We start from the raw sequence: 24,102 nt of genomic DNA, 5'->3' as shown, positions 1-24,102 counted from the left end.
ACGTTTCGCCATGAGAAAGGCGATAGTGGCAAATCTGCGGACCGGTTTTCTAATAGTTCTTGTATAGCCCAGGAGTGCCTGTGTCGGAGAGGGTGCCAGTGAGACATCTATCATTTCGGAAATGCCGGAAAACACTTGTTGCCAATAGTCGGCAATTTCCCGGCATCCCCACGTCATGTGAAGAAAATCCGCCCCCGGAGCGTGACAGCGCCAGCATAGATCATCCTCTCGAAGGCCCACCCTATGCATATGTGCTGGAGTACAATAGAGCCTATGTAAGAACCTATAATGAATCACCCTGAACCTGCTACTGGAGGAGATCTGTTCGGTTTGTAAGCAGCAATAGCTCCAGAGTTCGTCATCTATGGGCAGTCCTAGGTCTTCCTCCCATTTTGTACGTGCCTTGCAAGGCAAGAAGTCTAGGGTGGTGCGTAGCGAGTGGTATAGGGTAGAGACTGCATGAGCCGGAGTGGTAGCCTTAAGTAAACGATGCAAGGGTTCCAGCGTGGGTGGCTCACTAGGAAAGTCCCCCGTCAATGCACGAATACCACTACGAAGCCTGGTATATAGGAAGGTGTCCATAAAAGTGGGTGCAGAGTGAGCGAACATGTGAGATTGGGAACGGAATTGTCCATTATGATAGAGGTCCCCCCATGTTGTAATGTGGAATTTGGCCCTAAAGTTTTTGAATAGTTGCTCCTGTAAAAGGGGCAGCCGGGGATGGTATGCCAGAGGAAGCAGGGGGGAATAAAGCAGCGATGCGCATGTTATCTTCGCAATGTATCGCTACGCTAGAATGGAGCTCGAGATCGTGGTGCGGTACGCCGTATGTGTCTCTGGTGTACTGAGTATCGCTCCCTCAAGTGGAATAGGCTCTGCCAGCCAATGTTCCACAGCCGTCTGCGGCAGGAAGGGCGTGGGGCGAATCCAGTGATGAATGTAGTGGGCCTGCGCGCTGTGATAATACATCTCAAAGTCTGGGAGGTCGAGCCCTCCCTGCGTGAATGGACGAGTCAACACCTCCCAACGAAGACGCGGCCTCCTCCCTCCCCAGACCAGGCGAATGAGCTCAGACCTCAAAAGACGAAAGAAGGACTTGCCAGGGTAATATGGGATGTTCATGAAAAGGTACAGGAGTTTCGGAAGAACCACCATCTTGATTAAGGATGCGCGGCCCGCAAATGAGAGGGGCAGCGTGATCCATCTAGACACGCATGCCTGGATATAGTCAAACGTGCGGCCATAGTTCATCCGCATTAGCTCCTCTCGGTCATGGGAGAGGAGTATGCCCAGGTAGCGGACCTCATCCATTTCCCAACGTAGAGGGTAGTCCAGAGGGAAAGGCTGGGCCGCCGCAGTCAGGGGAAAGATAGTGGACTTTCCCCAATTGATATGGATACCAGACATACCCGCAAAGCGAATAAACTCACGGAGGATAGGGTTGAGGTTGGCAGCGGGGTCACGTATATAAAGCGTGATGTCATCCGCGTATAGGGAGATGAGGACCTCTCCCTGAAGACAGCGCAGAGCCTTGTCTCGGTGATGTTGGCGGAGCCGGGCCGCCAGAGGTTCCATCGCCACCGCAAACAGCAGCGGAGATAGTGGGCAACCCTGCCGGGTACCTCGCGACACCACAAAGGGGTCCGATATGCGCCCGTTCAACCCCACCCTAGCGACTGGTCGGTCATACAGGAGATCAATCCAGCGCGTAAAGCCCAACGGCATGCCCATATTGCACAAAATACAGTGGAGATAGTCCCATTCCAGAGAGTCGAAGGCCTTGGTGGCGTCCAAAAAAACGGCTACCAATGGTAAATCCGGATCTACATTATGCATGATGGAAAATAGCGTCCGGAGATTATTGGAGGTGGCCCTACCAGGGACAAAACCCGCTTGATCAGATAACACCAGGCCTCCCAGTAACAACTGCAGCCGGTTTGCTAGTATTTTAGTCAGGATTTTGGCGTCGCAATTAATTAGCGAGAGTGGGCGGTACGAGTCGCAACACTGAGGCGGCTTCCCAGGTTTCAACAAGGAGGTAATCAGTGCCTCCTGCATCGACGGAGGAAGCGTGCCCGATTCATGAGCTTCCATGAAGACCTCACGGAGCACCGGAGCAAGGATATCCATATACGCCTTGTAAAAGTCCATAGGTAACCCGTCCAGGCCGGGGGCCTTTCCCGGAGCCATCTGTTTGATCGCATCTCTAACCTCCTCCAGGCCAACCGGCTCTGCCAGGAACTCCCGGTGACGGTCAGAGAGCCATCCCAGTGTTAGCTCCCTAAGGTAGTCGTCCATGTCCAGTGTACCGACCCTGGTAGTAGAGTATAGCGTGGAATAGTGTGTAGTGAAGGCCGCCAGAAGCGAGTGCGTGTCCCGTAAAGGAGTCCCATCCTCCCCCTCCAGCTCCAGCACAAAATTAGAGCCTCGCGGTGGGCGGACCGCCCCCGCCAAAGATTTACCGGGTCGTTCCCCTTCCCCGTACGTGCGAGCTCTGAAGTATTTGCCACGGAAATTTACCTCTCTTTCAGCAGTGGACATGTAGTCCGATAGCGTTTCGCGGTACTTTGCCTGTGCATCTGTATTGGTGGTGTAGTCTGGGCTATGTTCTAGGGTGTGGAGTGTGGCTTCCAGTTTGCGCAACGTATCTCGCAAGGTCCGTAGTACCCCAGAGCTCTTGGAAATGCAGAAGCCCCGTATTGTGACCTTTAGCGCCTCCCAGAGAGTGGCCACCCGGTCCACCGTTCCCTTGTTACGGGATATGAAATCTTCTAGCTCTTGACCCAATTCGGTGCGAAATAGTTCATCAAGTAGGATGGTGGGTTGGAGCCTCCAAGTCTGAGGTCTGCCCATGATGTCGGGTAGACGGAACTCGGCCAGTACCGGGGAGTGATCGGAGTATGTACGGCCCAGATGTCGCACCCCCACCAAGGAAGGGGCTAGGGCCCTATCCACCATGATGTAATCTAGTCTGGCCCAAGTTGCATGTGCATGATTCCAATGTGTGCCTTCCATAGAAGTCGGGTGTAAGTGTCGCCAGGTATCCACGATCTCATGAGTGTCGCATATGTCCCTTAGGTATCTGTGTGTATTAGTGTAGTGGTGCGTGGAAGGGTTCGACCTGTCCAAAGCGGGGTCTAAAACAGCGTTGAAATCTCCCCCCCAGATGAGGTGTGTGGATCCCACTTCTCTGACCTTGTTCCAGAGAGCAATGAAACTGCTCGGATTATCGCAGTTGGGGCCATAAGAGCAGGCGAGGGTGATGCTCTCGACCCCTATCCTACCCCACGCTATGCAATAACGACCCTCCCGATCCTTGGCGGTGCCAATGGGAACGTAGGGAACTCCCCTTTTAACTAAGATAGTAACGCCTCTTGCATAAGACGAGTAAGGCGCATGAAGTGAATGGGCAGCCCACCTGGCAGCAAAAGTGGCATTGCGAAGAGGGTCCATGTGAGTCTCCTGAAGAAATACAACCTGAGCATGCAACCTGTCTAGGGCACCCAAGATTCGCCTACGTTTCCTGGGATCCCCCAGGCCACGAACATTCCAGGTGATAGCAGTGAGCAATCCTCCCCCCCTAGCTCAGCGCGTGTGGCGCGGGTCATGTGTGCCGAGAAGTGAATTATGGGTTAAGTGGTGCAACTGGCCGCAGGGCCATAAATGTATTGGTAGAAGAAGGGTGGCACATTGTGCTATTTCAACAAGTATATTCGCAGTATTCATGCTGAAGATCAACACCAACCCCAAAACAGTCCCTGGAACTCCCACCCCCTCGCCCATTTCAACATCCCAATCATGTCGAGCATCCCCAAATCCCATCCCACCCCCTCCCACCACTGCAGCCCAATCCTGCCGGAATTCAGACCCCCTCCCAACCTTTACTACAAACATATATGCAAAAGTGGGGTATACCCTATAGGGGACTCGCCGGTGTGCCGGGCCTGCCCTTCCCAATCCCTTTGTTTCACCCACCACACCATCACCCCATTGGGGGAGGATATCAGGTGGGACAGGGGGGGAGTGCCAGGGCGAATCTAGTCGTCAATGTCCAGACCAGTACCCTGTTAACAGTAGGCGATAGCATATACAGGGCCCCAGACCGTAATGACTGTTCATCCCTTACATCTTAGTGAGAGGGCGAAAGGTAAATGTAGTCCCGCATTGGGCTATCGGAAACAGTCCCTCCCAAAAGAAAAACAGGATCCTCCCAAGTTCCACGGTCAGAGTAAACGTCTCTCAAAGAGAAGAATCAAGTGCGAGGGGGGAGCCAACAGTGCCAAGGAAGAAGGAAAGGCACATGAAGGGGTAAAGAGACAAAACATAAACCAAAACAGCGGTACTCATCAGTCTGGTGCAGACGTCGGGGAGCTGGAGCCCGATCCCGTTACAGGACTGCGTCGCCGAGGGGCCGCAGAAGATTGTTCCTTCAGAAAGTCCTCCACCTGTTGCGGATTGCCAAAGAAAAGGGGCTTGCCATGATGTGTAACCTTGAGCTTGGCTGGATATTGCATGGAGTAAGGAATGTCTCGTTGCTGTAGTTTCTTCTTTACTCCTGTAAACTTTCGCCGGGCCTCTTGCACTGCCTGGGTAAAATCCGGGTAGAATGAAATGGTGACGTTTTCATGTAGGATCGGTTGTTTCTCCCTGGCCAGGCGCAATACGGTGTCACGATCCCTGTAATTCAAAAATTTGATGATAACAGGGCGTGGTGGGGCCCCAGGAACTGGACGAGGCCCCAAGGAGCGGTGGGCTCGCTCCACTACCAGTTGCGGCGAGAAAGAGTCCCTTCCAAATTTATCGATCAGCAGCCGCTCAATGAAATCCTCCATACGGCCCCCACCGCTGGACTCCGCAAGGCCAATCAGGCGAACGTTGTTCCGCCGGGAGCGTGCCTCTAAATCTTCATTTTTGTCGGCAATGACCTTGAGCAGCCGGTCCATCTGCGTCAACTTAGTCGCACCGGCCACTGCGCCATCCTCCAGCTCCGATATTCGCCCCTCTGCCTCTTTCAGGCGCTCTCCGTGTTGGTCCAGCCGATGCACCACCGCCTCCAGGCGTGTGTTCATGTTGTCGATTTTGGTGTCAATGGACGTTAAGCTCTTCTGCATGCCGAGGAGGATAGACTTCCAGTCCACTTCCTCCTCCTCGCTGGGACCTAACTCGCCACTCTCCGCAGGCAGCGCTCGTGTTTTCTTTTTTGGGGGGTTGAATTGTAGAGTCGCTTGTTTTGCGTCCGCTTTGCCCATGGCTGCTTCAGACGAGAGCCCAGGCCTTAGATAGGTAGTCTGCCAGGTAAGTGTAATATCGTGGGTGATTGCGTGAGCACCAAGTCGAGGGGTCCGCCACACTCCGCAGTGCCAACACCAGCTCGCCAGATGAGCAGATCCCTCTAGACGCCGGGAGCCTGCAGGTCAGCTTGGCCTTAAGGTGCTACATGCAACCACAGCACCTCCTCAACCCCCGCAAGTACAGGGCCACGCACCTCCTCCCCGTAGGCCACGAGGTCCAGACCAGAAGAGACGTCCGTCGGGCAAGGGCCGCCGCTACTCCGCAACGCCAGCGGAGGGGCTCCACCGACAGCCCCCCCCTCGAGGCAGCCCCCGGTGTCTCCGGCTACGGCACCCCCGCGGCCCCCGGGCGCAGAGGCGCGCACCCCGGCCTCAGTGCGAGTTGGCTGGGCGGGCAGGGCACCGACACGTACCACGTCTGCAGCCTCGATGTAGCGAAGTCCTCTCCACGTTCCCAGCACGCACAGCCCCGTAGTTGGGTATCGGCAGTCGCGATGCAGTGAAGGGGACGACCAGGCTCACCGTGGCCGTCCAGCAGAGCGTCCTTCGCGCCAGCCACAGTCCACGACTCCCTCGCGGCCCGCAGGGTCCGATGAATCCCCGGTCTCGCGTTGTTGGGAGCCTCCGCGTCCAAGGTCCGCTTCTCTCGCTGCTCCGTCCGCGGCAGGTAATATCTGCAACCGTCAAGGCGCCCACAGACTCGAAACTTGCACCGAGTGGACCCGCGACCTTCAGCTGTCCATCGGTATCGATTAAATATCGGTAACTGGCCTGTAGGATGTAGTTGCAGGGTTTATTGTCGCCCGGCTGGCGAGAGCCTCACTAAAGCGCGGCCATGACGGTCCAGCGCCACCTAGCGCCCCCTGGTCTTTATCAAAGTTCAAGCAGTCTTCCTTGGTTTTATTGAAGTCGCTGCCTACAGGACAGGCGTTGTCTTTTTGCAGGTTCTTAGAGGCGGGAGACAGCATGGTAGGGCTGAGGACAAGTCAGTAGTCTTCTTCAGGCTTCGTTGCACGTCGTCTATTTGTCCTTTTTCTTGGGTTGCAGGTCACTAACTTCAAGGTTTGAGGGAGCCTCCTAAATACTAAATATAGGGTCGTTTAAGGGGAGTAATAGGTAGGGCCAATGGGCACCTCACTTGCGGTGACTACAACCTCTATTATGCCACCCTCCTGGGGGAGGGGGCATAGTCCTAGCCCATCAAGATGGAGAAGATTGAAAAGTGTGCTTAACTTCGCTCACCCACGTGAGAGGTGAGTTGGCAAAAATGACGCACACCAAATAGTCTTTCAAAGTTTTTCTGCCCTAAGCGGGGGTGTAAATTGGGGCTGCCATCTGTTGCTAGCAGCAGAGGCTGGGGGTTGCATTACAAAGGCGGTAGGCCTTTGAAGCTTCCCCTTCGAGCACTGTGGCCATCCTCAGGGAGGGGATGTGACACCTCCTCCAAGGATGTGCATTGTTTCTGGTCTCAGAGAGGAGAGGCTCTCCACCCAGGGGTCCATAAACATGTCTGTGTGAGGCAGGCTGCTTAAAGCCAGCCAGCAACCACACCAGGGTCAGTAGGTTATCAGGGAGCCCCCCTGTGGTACCCTCTAAGTACATGGTTTCATAAATCTCACACTGGCATCAGTGTGGATTTATTACAAGGAGCTGTTTGTACTAAACACTCCTGGTTTCAGTGAAACCATAATAGTGCTGGGGAACTCGAGTTGTCGAGTTTCCAGCCCATGTACTCCTTATGGCTTTCCTGGCCCTTACAATATTTAAGAATTGAATTAAGTATTGTAAGGGCATTTCTACTCATGCAGATATGCCCTCACCAGTGGTATAGTGCACCCTGCCTTAGGGCTGTAAGACCTGCTAGAGGGGTGGCTTACCTATACCTTCAGGCAGTGCTGGCTGGCATGGCACCCAGGCAGGGTGCTATGTTGACTTTGTCTTTTTTTTCCTCTCGCTGGGGCATGCAAGCTGCAAGGGCAGTGGCATGATCCTAGTGAGGGGGTTCCAGTGGACCCCATTTCAGGTTCCAAGCCCTAGGTAACCGAGGCACCACTTACTAGGGATGTACAGGGGGCAGAAGTACCAATTGTGGATATGTTTTAGGAAGGAACACTGGTACTTGGAACCTAGACAGCAGGAAGCCAGTACTCTATAAAGTTGCAGCAAAAGGTAGGCAAAAAGTGGGGGGCACTGCAACAGAACCCTGTTTTCTCACAATTGGTCTCGCTACTGATCTGATGAATGGACTCTAACAGGATTGGTGGTGGGGAGGAAAGTTTGAAGATTTGAGTTGAACGGGTTTACAATCTGAAAGTGCAGAGGTTTAAGGTTAGAGACAGGTAAGGAAGATGGGGTAGTTTTGAGATAGGAAGGGGAGGCTGGAGTTGGTCAAAGTTAAAACGAAAGGTTTTGGGAGGTTTAAGGGTGATGGTTTTGGTTAGGATCACTATCTGTTTAGTGAGGTTGTTTTTAGTCTGTAAGGCTTGCTTGAGCCAGGAATTTTGTTTGATGTGATGCACACCTGTTTCATTAAAGCAGCCTTATTCACATGCACCTGGCATGCTTCATGGGTTGCACTCTTGGCTCTCAAAAGTCCTTCTGTTGCTCAGTATCTCCTTTGTTTCTGAGTCTTCTGTCTCTCTGTGGCCCTTCAAACTCGCTTTACATTGTCGTCTCCTTGGTTTTTCACCCTAATTTCCACTGTAGAGACCGATATCTCGTCATCACCTGCTGTTCCATATTTTTCCTGACTGAGCTCCCATCTGACTTTGCTCCTAGCTTAAAAGACTTGGCACAAAAACAGCTCTAAGAATCTCCCAGCTTGTTCCGAGTAGATGCATGGACAGCGGAGAGCATGGGCAGATGAACTGCAGATGCACTGCACTCGATTTTCCCTTCCTGATCTCATCTAAATGAAAGGGGAATGAGTGGGAGACAAAGGAAAAGGAAAAGGGAGGGGACAGAGAACAAATAGGAAGGAGTGCCCTATGTTGATCTTTGAGCTGCATGTGTGGCTTGTCACAAACAACTATGCACTTCGTGAGCCACAAGCATGATTTTGTTAGAGGTTCTTTTGAAGTCACTGATAAAACTGGGGACTTGTTCAATATATGTGCAGTGAGTAGTTTGCACATAAATAAGGAAACTCGACCAACCAAGAATTTAAAAGCCAGGTAAATCAAATTCAATACCTAATGTTAACTTATGATTAACCTCAGCAAAATACAGAGTCTCCACTAAATAGCCAAAAGAACTATCCATGCACAGAAGCCTGGATACAAGCATACGATTCATTTCAGAACAAGCATTTGCAATGCAATAGGTCTCGCATTTGCGAGAGTTTGAGCTATTAGCGTTGTAAATGACAGTGCCTTTTATTTATGTTTTAAAAAAAACAAACTTAAATAAAAAGCATTGTCATTTACAATGCCAATAGCTCAAACACGTATAAATGCGAGACCTATTGCATTGCAAATGCTTGTTTAAATTTTCTGGCAACTGCCTCTATTTAACTTTCTTGATAGAAAACGACCAGTAGAGGTGAGTGAAATACCAGAATCACTTTAGCATTCTCTAGATTCCAGTCCATAGAAATTGTCTTCCACGAGCACCCGTAGACAATAATATTTTTTTCAAATCTTGTATTTTCAGTGATATGACCACCAAAGGCCCTGATTGTATATTAAAAACAGAGCTTTGGACTATACCATTTCCTGCTGAAAGGCAATAATTCTCTCCATGTGTTCGCATACATGGCGTGTCACGCTGTTTGGAGCTTACTTTCCCTCCGTGTTAAAGAACAGTAGATGTTTCAGCACCCAGGCTAATGTGCTGCATATAATACATATAAGGTCCCAAAGGCAAGGCCGATGGCATTGCAAATGCTTGTTGATGGTAGGCTCCCATTTTTCTCCAAAACGTACTCATTTTTGTTCTTCCCCTCCTGATAACGTGCCATGATCCAATATGCAAGTCCAATCCACTAAAATGCTGACTGCTAGTGTTCAGCTTTACACCGACCATACATTTGCTTTGATCAAACAGTCCTTGGGTAAATTGAATGGGTGTGTCCCACAATCTGCCGTCTGCAATATGACCTCTTGCATAATCACATGGTGTGAAATACAAGAAGGCTTTAGGTTCACTTCCCCACCGTTACCAGTAATTAGGATGTAGTGAATTAATGGTATTATGGTACCTTAGTTGTGCAACATTCGCTCGCACACAAAGCCTGCCCACTCCATCTTCCTCTACCCACCCTTCCCTCGAACAGGCATGGCTTCTTGTGCCAAAGTGCATTTCTTCTCTAAAATGGTGTGGTGCTGTGCAGCGTGACTGGGGCCATTTTTAAGTCCAGGAGATGTGTTTTACTGGGGTTTTAGGGTGCAGGAACATTTACAAGCAAGGTGGAGAACTCCCTCATTCTAAAAAACATATAATGTTGACTTTCACACCAAGACAGCTTCCCAGAGGTTTATTAAAGTGTTATTTGACATGAAAGGAGACTCCAGTACAGCTCCTGTGGTAGATGAGTAGCCCCGCGCGAAAAATCGTGGTTTACAGAAAAACACTTTTGTTGCTTCAGATGTGCGGATCACATCACACAGAGATTGCTAGCGCTTCGGAGTCCATTATAAGCTAAAGCTGATGCGACAGATGTGCAGCTGCAAAGGTGTTTACTTACTCAGGTAATAATAAAGTCCATACGACAGGTAAAGCATGACGTTGCTGAACTTTATGTAATAGTTTCATTGCAGTTTGCGTGTACTACCGTGGTCTGGCTTTACTGCTAATGGGCGTAAAGCTCTAGATTTATACAGCATCGTTACCTTAAAAACCAAATGTGCTGGTAGAGGGTACACTGAGAGAAGAAGGGCTCCTTTAATGCTGCAGTGCTCCCGTGGATATCCATTTTCTGACAGAGAATGGAATCTTCTATTTAGTTATGCATTTTTACATAGCGCGGGCATCACCCAAAGGTGCCAGTGTGCTTTACAATATAACAGGTTTCATTACAAGAGATACCCTTACTTTCTAGAATCAGATTCCAGACAAGTATTCTCGGCCTTTCAGACCAGACAGCATCCAATTGTAAAGAGAGTTTATGATAAGATGGTACATCACCTAATGAGATGAGGTGCCCTCCGGGGAGAGTGGAGAGAAGAGGGAAGGTTCCTCGACAGAGGAAGAAAATACCTGAGTTTGTAAAAAGAAAAAAAAAACATATCCCATCTTTTCACATGTTCATATGAGCTTCTATTTAGGACACAGACGGGAGTAGTCATAATTCTGCTGAACACTCGGCATAATCGAATCATAAAACCGAATATTATGGCATATCATCACTCATGCTGCAGATGTTCTAAGCCACAGCTGGAAAAACAAGCAAAACAGAAAGCAGCTCCGGGCTGGGGAGGAGACCTGGGAGGGCGAGGGCTGCCCGCGCATGCGCAGTACCTGTCACTTTCGCGTGCAGCCTGTGTCTGAGCTGAAGTCCCGGGTCCCAGGATGGGGCCCGGGTGAAGAGCGGCAGATAGCAGTGCGAGGCTCCCATGCATAAGGAGAGAGCCCCGCGTCGTGCTGGCAGTAGTGGATCTGGAGTGCTCCGGAAGTCGCCGTTCAGAAGGATTCCCCCCGCAGACCGGGTGAGTGGGATTCTCCATATGTCGAAAGTGAAACTAAATGCTGGCTTGCGAGGGAAGAGGGACAGGAGATGTGCACGCCGCGTGGCTGTAGGCACGTACACCAACTCAAATCCGCCAAAAGCCTGCGCGTGCACATCTCCTGTTCCCCTTCCGAGGCAAGTCAGCAACAATAGATCTCGCTGGCGACAGCAGCGCTTCGCGCTGCGTTCGCCAGGCGAGACCTAAAAAGGAGTAACAATTCTGACGTTAACAGAAATTCTAAACACTGTTAAAAGTGAATGATGGTAATTTGAGACATACATTAAAATAAAGTTACCTAAAACACACAAATCAAGTGGCTAAGGAAAAAGTGAGAGCTGCTCCACTTGGGTTCAGGTGAGGTGAATAAACATTCGGGTGAGAAACGCGAAAACATCTGAGTATTACTTGGGAGAAAAGTGATTTCTCATAACTAGAGTCTGATTACAGTGAATCCACTGGTTAACAAGCATTTACAATGCAATGGTCTCGGCATTGTTAAAGTTAGAGCTATTGGCATTGCTCATGACATTATTTTTGTTTATGTTTTTGTTTTTGAAACATTTTAAAGAAACGGCATTGTTATTTACAATGTCAATAGCTTAATCTCTCTCAAATGCGAGACCTATTGCATTTGCACCCACACAGAGCCACACACACAAAGCCACCCACACACACACAGAACCACCTACACAGCTATTCACATAGAGCAACCCACACACAGACAGAGCCACCCACGCATAGAGCCACCTACAAAAAAAGCCACACACACACAGAGGCACACACACATAGGCACACACATACACACACACAGAGACCTCTGCAGCAAACACATTAACCCACTGAGCCGGGGTGCATAAACCGAGAGGGGGTGCATAAACCGAGAGGGGGTGCATACACTCACAGGGGGTGCATAAACCGAGAAGGGGTGCATACACTCACAGGGGGTGCATAAACCGAGAGGGGGTACATAAACCGAGAGGGGGTGCATTCTTGCGTTCTCTCTACTGAGGGAGAAGTCCTGGCTCACGTAACCCATGTCTGCTTCCAGGAGGCACTGCGAACTTCTGGTGCATCGAGTAGAGTGGCCTGAAGGCGAGTGCAGTCTATACCAGGTAGTCACGGAGACAGCTGAAATGGGACCTTTGGGTATTTCCGGGTGGGTAGGAAGGACACAGTACCCGAGCGTGCGCTTTGCCGAGTAAATTAATTTGAACACTTATGTGCAGAGAGATTAAGCCAGAGCAGGACTCGAGATGTCCTGGCTTGCTAGAGTAAACTCAATACTACCCATCGACCCCTCAAAGGGCTGGTGTCAGGGAGGGGCAGACATTGAAGTATTATTAGAATGCTAAGGCCTTATACAGGCGCAGCAGGGATACAGGTGAAAGAACATTCATTGTGCATTAGGGATGTGGGCCCTGGAATGGCGCGGTAGCTGGGGCACATAATGCCCTTTGACCCCCTCTTGTGATGTCCCTCCCCTGACACGGTGCTGAGGTGCACGGATGGGAAGCGGCTCGTGGGTGTGAAGGGCTGCTGTTGGTACAGCAGAGCACCCCAGCCATGGCGCAGAGGTGGAGAAGCCAGTCTGTGGTGGTACAGCTAGCTAGCACCAACCAGCGTGAGGATTACCTCACAAACCCACCAAAGGGAGCTCCCATGTGAAAGGGAAACAGGGGATCTATGATACTGGAAAAAAACGAACTGCAGGGTTTTTTTTAAAACCTGATGTCCTAGGAATGCCAGTAAATCAGGAAACATTGAGGAGTCAGCTTTGTGGAGGAAGTTTCTGCAGAGTCGGTGTCCTCAAGAGTTTTTTTTCCTCCAGAATCACACACAATCGTTGGTATTCAAGGTGGAAGGACGTAAACTGCACACCGATGGATGTATTTACTAAGCATACATCCAAGAACACACTCCTGTACTGTGCTATTGTGCACACTACATCACTTTAAATAATGTTCAATTTGTGAAGCTTTTTTAGATTGAGACACAGCTGCGCACAATACGCGGGGTTTGGTAACAAGGCTTTGATTCTACAGACTAAACAAGTAGCTGACTTAAAGGGGAGCAAATGGTATGATCGAGAAATTCTGCTGCAGCTTCGGAACCAGGCACGTTGACAATTTCGTTTGTCTGATGACGCATAATCTATCAGTTAAGTAGAGGCCGACTTCATTAAATAAGCTGGGACATTGTAAACTTCGGAGATGCCACAATACCACAAAAGCAGAGGCGGCGATGTGAAGAGACTTCAACTTCCTTTACGTCTGATACGACCGGCGCCCTACAAATCTTCAATCACCGTTTTCGTCAGCTGTGCCCTCCAGTCAGCCACGGCAGCTGCACCCGAAAGCTCTCTTCTTGACTTCAGGCAACTCTCGGTGCAGGGCTGAGATGCAGGAAGTGGATTCGAGAGCTGAGCCGGCAGCCCGGAGCTGCTGAAATGCAGGAAGTACTTTTAGAAGCGGAGAGCTCTGGCATGCAGTCAGAAGAGGAACGTGGGACAGGAATGTACCTTTGAGCCGGAAATCAGGCGCTGTGCGGCGGGGAGTGGCTACGGGTCCCGGTGGGAGCACCTGAGGTACTGTGGAGGCCTGAAAGCGCTGAGAACCGACCATCCGTGCTCACCCACCGTGCAAGAACCCGAGTGGGCTCCGGGGATACAAGGTAAGGGCTGAACAGCTACGGGCTCGAGCCGCAGGGTGGGACTTTGAGCAATTAATCAGACTGTGTGGCGTCCGGTGCGGACACCACCGCCTTTCTCCGAGGCTGAGAAGAACTGCCTCGGAGAAACGCAGCGTCCTTTTCAGATTTGGGGGCGTGTTTTGCTGTTGTCTCCTCCCTGAGACTTCTCGCAAAAAACACGCCCCCCGATCCGAAAAGGACGGGGCATAATCGGAGTGACTGGACCTCTTCTCCAGTGGCTGGCCAGCATTTAAGAGGCCAGCCAATGGAGAACAGGAGAGAAGAGGGGCGGGTGCAAGCCCCTCTTCTCAAAGACATTAAATCTCCGGACTTCCGGTCTGCCGACCGGATGGTCCCGAGACCTAAAAAGGTATGCAGGCATTCAATCTGCTCAACCCATCGACTGTAGAGTTATGTCAAGTGTTCCTGAAGTTATCAACCAATGACCCAGCTAGAAGGAAGGCCTACCACCATTTCAATCTATCACTTTTTCCACAATTTCATAAAGATTTTTCTGACAAACGGTTTTTAGTTTCCCTTTCTCACTTCCATTATTTATTTTCCTTGTTGTCATACCTTAGCTTCTTTGCATCCTTTTTACACAATGTATTCTTCCCTCATTTGTATCTTCTTTGTATGACCTCCATCTCATACCTTGCTCTTAATTTGTTCTCTGTGTTGAGGCTTGGTATGCATGGCATTTTCCCCATATACCTAAGTCTTTGTGTACCTTTTGACAACTTTTATGTCCGAAACAAGTTTCTTTCTTCAGGATATCATGCTGTTGTGTTTTTCTTTTTAGTAAGTACTTGGTATAAATTTCTCACTGCAGTACAGAAACCATGCATATATCCTGCTGTTCTTTACCCAGAACGGTTGCTGGGGTGCTGCATTTATTGTACTCATCCCCTAATTCAAGTTTACTGAAACTTACTTGACAAATGGCTCATATTACACCTTCTTTTCAACTCCTCAGGGTCCAAAGAATACAGATCTTCGTGTTTTTCTTTTGCTGATAATGAAACTACAGTGGTAGCAATCAAAGGGCCTGCAATTGGAAGTGCACAGAAAAGATCAACTTATTGTCAAAACTTCATGAAACAGCCAACATCATTCAAACCACATCGTGTTATTGATTTTATTAAAGTTTTTCATGCAACAGTCTTTGAATTGTGGGCACGACTCTAAGGCGATATTAGAGCTCACTCAGGCGATATTAGAGTTTATCAACTGCATTTCACTGAGTGATATACAGAAACATCATTTGTGTTAAGAGAAAGCTGAAACAATACAAGCTTACATTTGGCTCTAGAGTATAAAACAAAACAGCTGACAAAAGAATAGAGGAAATTCTTGAGCACTCAATAGAAGCCACTGAGCATTATCCATGATGATCCAATAGCAGTGTTATATCTTACACCCACACATATTTCTAGTCCTGTGCTTTGACCTAATGCACTCTGGATCTTTAAGGCTTGTCTGAATTCAGTCTGGTTCCACTGCCTGAAAACAGGGATCTAGAAAAAGAAAGCCCTGGTCTCCAATATGTCGCCAAGGAGGACAGAGAGCTAATGGTATTAATAGTTCATACCTTCTTGAGAATGGTTCCATCCAATAAACCTTCATAAGCATCGGAGAACCCAATGAGCATAAACAAAATGATGTTATGCTTACAAGACTCAGTGGGAAAAATATTAATTTTTAAAATTATCATCTACACTTAACATTTCAAAAACTTAACAGATTTGGAGGGCGGGTGGACATGTCAATATTTTACCTGTACATACTTGAGGCATGATTTAAAAAGGGCAGCTGAAGCCTTCTGATCAATCTACTCCCACCACCGGTTTAGTACATTGTGGGCTAGAAGTATAGGGAAAAAGGAGGAGACTGCCGATATTTAATGTGGCAGAGAACACCTATTTAATCCTGCTACTGCTATTAAGAAATATATCATTTTGAAGTCTGATTATATACAGCACAATGGGGACTAGCTCATTTGTTGACAATTGGCCATATTTGACAGCTTCCAGGGTACTCAGCTACTGTTCAAGAGGAGCTTCACACATTTTTAAAAAACAATTTAAAAAAAGAACGTGGTGGTTATTTGTAATATTAACATTTGGCATCATTGTGAGGAGGTTCTGATATTGCTGAAAGCTGTGAAGGTGATTAAAAGCTTAATTTTCATCCTGCAAGTATATGAGCTTGCACAAGGAGCCAGTCATCACCTTGAAAAGGTGGTGTTTCTAGAGGTGGATGTGCAAACGTAAAGTATATTCTACTCAAGTGATCAGACAAGTTGTTTTATTAGCTAGACCTGCTTCCTTTGCAAAAAAGGAAGATGCTGTCTGCTGCAAGAGATAATGTGTTGGATCTTATATTCACTTGATTGTAGAGAATGAGAAATGCTTTAGACCTACAATGAAATATGGTCCATGGAAGTGTGGTTGGTCTACTTGTCCTCATTTAATTTTTCTTTGCTCGAAGCCTTCGACCAGATGCCTCCACTGCCTCGCTTCAGCGAAAAAGAGAGAAAACAGCCTACACCAAACTGATGTTCTGAAGACCTTAAAAATCTTAAAAGAAAATGTAGAAAATAGAGCAGATGTCCAACTTTAGGTGAGCCATCAAACAAGTTGCCAGAATTCATCAATGTTAAAATAGTTTTCAAAACAAAAAAAGAGTCATTACTTATCAGTAATCTAGGATGGAGACAAACAACTTTGCAGCTACGTTCCATCTCTTCGAAAACTACTTAACGTCTAGGAGGCTCTAGGTTTCATATGTGAGGAAGGTACTTGGCAGAAGGGGCAGCAAGTACAGCTGTAATCTATATTATAGTTTTTCTTAGTGTGGTTATTTTCTCAGTAGTTACTAAGCCCCCTTAGTGTGTTTTGCTGTATACATTTACTAAGTTGTTGTCTGAGAGATTGAAAAAGTATGTTCTTGGGGAAATTTTCAGAAAATGTTCCAGGAACAGCCTGTGCAGAGTTATTGTTGATGTAATCCTTAGAATGATGAAAGGCTCCGTGAACATCTTCACCCAAGAAGAATCTTCATTGGAGTAGTCTGAGTGTAGAGGTTTAGTTAAGTAAAGCTATCTGGGACCTTTCTTATGCTAGTCTTGGCGAATGCACAGGTGTCTGAACTCCTTGCCTGGATCTATATCACCCAACCTTACAATAATTTGGTACTGTGAGATTAGAGGTACACTCATCATATGATAAATGAGGATGATCAGGAACAGTTTTTAAAGCAACCATTGGAAGTGGTAACCACTTTCCACCTTAGATTTGACCTGTTCAAGCAGGTAGGGCAGAATCAATTAAGAGTTAGAATGCAGGAAAGAGTCAACCTGATACTTTGCTAGTGCATTAAAAGCCAGGACATGGGTTAGAAATTTAACTAAGTTCCATTAAAGAGAACAGATCAGTCCCTGAAATAATTATTCTAGCCTTTGGTTTGGTACATAAAGCAGTGCTTGACTGGCTAGAGTATGCCAGATATATAGCTGATTAATACAGAAACACAAATGCAGGAAGTCCATAGACTATCATATTACCTGTACATAATATACATAATACGTATAGTGGGTAGGATGGCCGTGGATGAGAAATAGAAGTGCTTAGTGAGGATATGTGAGGTTGATGAGGTAGTCTATAAAGTTACATTACTGAATCAAGCAGGATGAAATATAGAGTTTTTTATCCTTTATTTCCTCAGGACTATGTAGAACACAGGTGTGACACATACTTTACCAAGATGTAAACCAGAGGTACCTTCACAAGCATTCGAGGATGAATAGAAACAGAAGACTTTGTGCAAGATTACTATGAAAAACATGAAAACAAAGAACTTTGCGAATGTGCACCAGTTTTGGCCTCCTAAAATAATAAGAATGCTTTACTTGTAAACTGTAATGGAGTGGCCAGCATATTATTTTCTGACTGAGTAGCACCACGTGTGTTTATACCCTGGAGCATTGATATTATCTACTGCTTGTGAACTGAAGAAATAGGTAACATTGGTACTGATCAAAATATCAGTTTATCATCATAAAGAAAGGGTAGAATGGAGGCACGTAAAAACCAAAGGTATTTAATGTTTATTTATGAAGTGCAAGCAGAATATAGCAGTCAATGAGCACAAAAGTCAACACTTTAGTATTTATGGTGCAATAGTAAGGGTTCCGGACGATTATCCTTGATAAGCGGAGAAAATGAGAGTCTCTCCTGTGTAATTTTCATTGGGTGACCGTGTCAGTGAATTAAAGGGAAAAGGCACCCTGCTCCTTTTATGTCGCCACTAAAATAGATTCTCTGAAACCAAAATAAGGTAAGACTGTATGGAGGAAGAGTGCCAACTACGAATGCATGATCCTCGTCTCATGGAGACCTTTTGTAGCCTGACTGTAATACTTCTGTGTAGCTGCATGATGCCCACTTCTAAAATGTGTCTGAATTTATCCAAGTTATCAGATTCTTATGACTGCTATAATCAGAGTCCTAAGTGTATATTTGTTATAATTTTCAATCTGTGCTCAACACCATAATTAATTCAGATTTACTAAGTTAAGGACATTAGGTTTTGGTCCTACTTCTACCCGACATGTTAAGGTTTTCTCCTTTTTTTTGCCATGCACCTGTCGACATTAGCTTCTGTTGCTGCAGCTACCCATTTGTGACTCTACAATGGTGCCCTCTGTCATAAGTGCTGTGGCATCAGCACACCAGATACAAGCAGTGGGTGCAATAACAATGGACCAAAGGCATGATGACCAAAGGCAAGCCTATCAGTGTCCAATCACTGACCAGGAGCAGGGTGGGAGATGCCACCCTTCGACACAACTAGAGAACGAAAAGTAACAATTTTTAATCTTTTGACCTAAATGTGTGGTAGGATAGTCATGATAGACGTTACAGATTACTTTTAGTCCGTGGTCGTTATCCGCTCACAGAGTAGCACAAAAGCACTTAATCAAGTGTGCCCGTATTACATGACAGCTTATTCATTAACAAGATGTGGTGATGTCTCTGTTACGACATTCTACATTCCAGATCACCTTGCTTGGAATGTGGTGTGAGGAGTTCGAGGTTAGAACAGTACTAAGACTGTCAGTTGCTGCTGGACTGCTGAGACTGTGGCAAATAAACCTGTGTGCTTAAACTAGACACTACTCTTGTCACTTCATTGGGTCTGTGTCACTACAAATCTGGCGACGATTTGGCTACAGTGAAGGACCCACCGGTGTTTGAGTCAGAAGAGTCTCCGTTCCTACCTTCTTCATTGGAGTGTCTAAGGCAGATGTTTGAGAAGATGTGTTACTAGTGGAAGACTCTATGATCAGGCCAGTGTTGGGAATGGTATGACTGGATGTGCCAGCATTAACTTTATATTTTAGTTGGAGAAACTGTTGTGAGAAAGAGTTTGCTTAAGTCAAGCGTGAGAAGGCACACGGGGAACTTTGTGTGGGTCATGCGAGGCACATCTCAGCAATCAGGAGAGCAGCATTCCTGGTGCAGTGCTCGAACACTTACTGTCTTGTCATTGCAGCTCTTGGAGGCACATCTAACCCAGAGCAGCGTTCGAGCGTCCAACATTTCGTCACCTTCCCACAGAGCCTTTCATGATGGTGATTTTGCGCTCTGATCTTCAAGCATAACCACGTTCTACGTACATGCATGCCATGTCGGCAGCCATATTGGCTTAGGAACTGGCCGATCTATGTGTAAAAAAGACTCATCATGGCGTTTTTATATATTTCCTGCTTATGGCAACATGTAACTGTAGTCAACTGTGATGCGCACACACTGCCCAACATTGTTATCGTGGCAATTGACATTACCTCCTGGGACTACAGATCTACACAACTGTGATATGCACACAAATACTGTGTGTTCCGTTTAACTTCGTCATTAAGAAGCGCCTTGAGACCCTCACGGGTGAGTAGTAGCGCTTTACAAACGCCTGATTGGTTGATTGATTGATTGCGCACATTTACACATTTGTTGCCTTTGCTCAAGTTAAAACACGTGCATTTAAGAGTGCTCGTAAGACCATTTTTTCAGGTTGGACATCAGTTTTTTTTAATCAACTGTGACATGCGCATGTTTAATGACGCTTGGTGTATTTTGCTTTTAAAGTTTACCATATACACACACACATCTTTGAACGTCAAATGTGGTAAGATTTGTCACGGCAATTATTGGGTTTTTTTAGATTTAATTTCAGTTCTGTGTTTATGGGTGTATTTTCTACTAGGGGTGCACTACCATGTAAAGCGTTAATGCTCCTCCCCCTTTCTCCAAACAAGCAGTGATCCGCCGATGCCATGAGGAAATTGGTACGAGCGTTTACAAAATACCTGGGAGCTATTGGGGGAAATAGATATTGTCCAGAACACAAAAGGTTTTTGTTGGAGCATAATTTGGGATTTTAAGGACAATCTGTTTATGAGCATTTCCCACCTTTTCAAATAGTAGAGGATGATGAGGATATTGACTAGTATCAGTTGGCTGTGAAGAAACTTGAAAAGCAATTTGATGTACAACCTAGTTTAATTGTTAACAGACAATTCTTTTACTAGAGAGCAAAACTAGGACAAGTCTATTGACAGTTATGTGGCAGTTTTACATATGCTAGCTGCAGAATGTGAGTTTGAAAATTTTATGTGACAACTTATTCTTTTTTTTTTAAACCGTTTATTGCAATTTCAAGTATATACAAGCATGGGCCTACAACCTTCCGGCCGGCCGCTAGAATGACAGGAGCATGTGACAGACGTACAAAAAAGGCACTTGGCGTAGCAGAGAAGTAAATCAGGAGGTATCAAGGACATGGGCCACATGACTCTGAGCCCACAACACGGTTTCAGTTTATACGAACACAACAACACAAAAAACCACACCCGCAAGGCAACCCGCAGTCAAAAGTAACAGCACGTGCACCTCAAATCGGGGACCCCAACCATACACAGGAATCTAAAGAGGGGAAGGGGAGCAGATCAAGGACTGGGGGAACCCTGTGCCCGGGGCTGGGGGAGGGGGTCAACTAGGGGGACGGAGCTGGTGAGACAGCAGGCAGCAATGGTGGCTCGCAAATACCCCCGCGGTAGGCGTTCCAGGGGCCCCATACTTTCACCCACGCCCCAGGCTTACCCCTCGCCACATACACCACCTTTTCTCGGAACATGCACCAGTCCATGTGTTCTGTCCAGGCTGACACCGCCGGGGGCCTCTGGGCTCCCCACAGCTGAGCGATGTCACGCTTAGCTACCATATATCCCAGAGTCACCCATCGCGTCTGCGGAACCGAGTAATCATTTGGTTCCCACACATTCAGCAAGCATCTCCTCGCTTCAGGCAACAGCGCGACATGCGTAACCACTCGCAGGACCTCATGCACACCACGCCAGAATCGCTCCACCTTCGGGCATTCCCACAGAATATGCAAAAAGGTCGCCAAAGCACCACACCCACGCTTACACAACCCATCCTCGGTATAGCCCATACGCAGAAGCCTTGGCCCCGTCATGTAAACCCGGTGGAGTATCTTAAGCTGGACGAAGCGAAGGCGAGCCGGTATGGCCACCTCCTTCGGAGAGGCCACCGCGGAAATCCAGTCCTCGTCGTCCAACTCCAGCCCATCGGCAACCCAAGCCTCGCGAAGGCCAGTCAGCAAGCCCGAGCGGTCATTGATCAATTTCTTGTAAATGAGGGAGATCGTGCTGTCCGGAACGTGGCCGTCTAGCACTCTATCCTCCAGGGGGGAAGACTCCGGGATGGAGGCGACGTCTGGGAAGACGGAGCCCAGTGCGTGACGGACCTGCAAGTACCGAAAGTATTCACTGCCCTGCAGCTGAAACTCCGTCTGCAGCGTCTCGAATGTTTTGAATCCCCCCCTCGTCCAGAGATCCCCCACTTTACTGATGCCTATCGTGTCCCACTTCTCGAAGCCCTTCGAGGTCCACAGGGAACCCAACCGCTGCGGCGCATACAACGGTGACGCCCGGGTCAAACGGTCCTTCCACCCCATAGCTGCATTGGCCGCGTGCCACACTCGCACCATGACACGCGTGGGGCCCGTCAAGCGGGGATCGGGCGCGCCAGAGTAGAGCGCTCGATTGTAATCGCCACCGGGCAGGAGCATCTTGTCCATTTCAAATGCCGGGTTTAAAGCGGGCCCATAGAGGCCGTGATTAATTGCAGCCAGCTGGGAGGCCCAGTAATACCGCTTAATGTCCGGGAGGGCAATCCCCCCGTCGTACCACGGGAGCGTCAACTTCGCCAGGGCTATACGCGGCCTCCCGTCCCAGAAAAGGCGGCGCTGTAGACTCTCCACCTCGCGGAAGTAGCGCGCCGGGACTAAGTCCATAGTATTCTGGAGAGCGTACAGGAAGCGCGGCAACGACATCATCTTAAACAATGCCGCCCGGCCGAGCGGCGAAAGCGGCAGACGCCGCCAGCGCACGACGTCTTCCTTCAAGCGCTGGAGGGGGGGAAGCAAGTTCCGCTCGTAGCGGGCCTCCGGGTCCAGCGTGATATAGACACCCAGGTACCGAAATCCCTGCGAGGCAATCTGGATCGGACAGCCCCGCGGGAGAACGGGAGCCTCCCCGGAAAGCACATAGACACATGATTTAGCCCAGTTGATGACAAGGCCTGAATTACGGCCAAAGGAGCGCAGGACATCAACCAGGACAATCAGTGATTTGCGCGGGGAGGCTAGGTACAGAAGGATATCGTCAGCATAGAGGGACACGCGGTCCTCATACTCGGGGGTCCAACGGAGACCACGGATGGAAGGGTGCCACCGCAGCCACTCCGCCAGGGGTTCCAAGGCCAGTGCAAACAGGAGCGGCGACAAGGGGCAACCCTGTCGCGTGCCCCGTCCCAGCGCGAATGGGGCTGAGACTCGTCCATTCACTACCACCTGCGCCAATGGGCCCGAATACAACAATTTGACCCAGCTGATGAACCCCGGCCCAAATCCAAATTTCGCCAGCATCGCCCAAATGTATGGCCATTCGAGCGTATCAAACGCCATGGTGGCGTCTAAGGACGCCAAGATGGCCGGCTCCCTCACAAACGGAACACGCGCGAGCACCCCGTGCAAGCGCCGCAGGTTAAGGGCCGTATTGCGATGGGGAATAAAGCCGGACTGGTCTTGGTGGACAAGATCGCCCACCACGCCGACCAGTCGGTTGGCGAGCACCGTGGCGAGGATTTTGGGCTCCGCATTCAAGAGCGAGATAGGCCGATAGGATGTAACCCGGTCTCGGGGTCTCCCCTCCTTGTGGATCACCACAATTGTAGCCAGACGCTGGTCCGGCGGGAGGGAGCCCCGCGAGTGGGCCGCCAGGAACATCGCGCGGAGGTGGGGTGCCAGTACATCCGGTCGCAGCTTATACAACTCTATAGGGATGCCGTTCGGGCCCATGGCCTTGCCAGATGCGACCGAGCGTATGGCGAGGGCAATTTCGTCCGAGGTGGGAGCAGCATCCAACGACTCCCTGTCTTCCACCGAAAGGGAGGGCAGCGCGATATCCCGAAGCAGGGCATGGGAATCCGCCTCCGAGCAGGGAGAGACCGGGGAATACACCTCGCGGAAATAGTCCGCGAAGCAAGAGACAATGTCTTCTGGCTCGGTGACACGTACACCATCCATCCTCTCAATCAGCGGGACCACACGACTCGCTCTCTCCTTTTTATCCAACCACGCAATCAATTTACCAGCCTTATCGCCCACATCATACAGTCGCCCCTGTTGCTCTCTACCAAGGCCCCTGGCTGCCTCCGTGACTAGGGCCCTATAGGCCGCCTGCTTAAGGTGTAGAGCATGCAGTGCAGCATCCGTCACCCCACTCCCCAGATCACCCTCTAGTTCAGTAATTTCGGCCTCCACCCGGGTCACCTCCTCTTGCTCGCGCCTCCGGGCATGGGATATGAAGGAGAGGGCCTCCCCTCTAAGAACTGTCTTGAAGGCTTCCCACAGGGAGATAGCCGAAGGGACAGACCCCACATTCTCCTCAAAATACCGCTGCAAGGATTTAATCAAGTCAGCACGAATAGTGGGGTCGCGCAGGTACCAGGCATTGATTGGAGCTACCCTTCCCTCCCCCCTCGGGAAGACATCAAAGTGCAACAGGAGCGGGGAGTGATCTGAAATACCCCGCGCCAGATGGCGCACCTCTCCCACTCTCCCAGCATAGGCGGCAGGGACAAGAATATGATCAAGCCGCGAGAGGCTACCATGGGCACCCGAATGGAAAGTGTACTGCAGCTGCGTGGGATGTTTTAAACGCCAGCAGTCCACCAATCCCAGTGTATCTAAGAGGCCGGACAGCCACGCCTGCGCCCGGGGGAGGTCCCTAGGGGGGTAACGATCCATAGTCCCAGAAGCCACAGCATTGAAGTCCCCCCCAACCACCAGAAGCCCCCCCGGAAGGTCAAGGA

General features: G+C 49.0%; 1 protein-coding gene across 3 annotated transcripts in view; it reads right to left on the bottom strand.

The window, feature by feature from the left end:
* The window catches only part of LOC146821043 (uncharacterized), a 366,698-nt gene that overhangs the window by 169,352 nt on the left and 173,244 nt on the right, over positions 1 to 24,102 (bottom strand). For all 3 annotated transcript variants that reach the window (XM_085611974.1, XM_085611976.1, XM_085611975.1), the window contains one exon: positions 14,580 to 14,693. In XM_085611974.1, coding sequence (XP_085468100.1) covers positions 14,580 to 14,693 — 114 coding nt within the window. The remainder of the gene's footprint in view (positions 1 to 14,579; positions 14,694 to 24,102) is intronic.

This window comes from Triturus cristatus, chromosome 6, assembly GCF_964204655.1.
Source record: "Triturus cristatus chromosome 6, aTriCri1.1, whole genome shotgun sequence".
NCBI lineage: Eukaryota > Metazoa > Chordata > Amphibia > Caudata > Salamandridae > Triturus > Triturus cristatus.
This window is presented reverse-complemented; position numbering and strand designations above follow the sequence as displayed.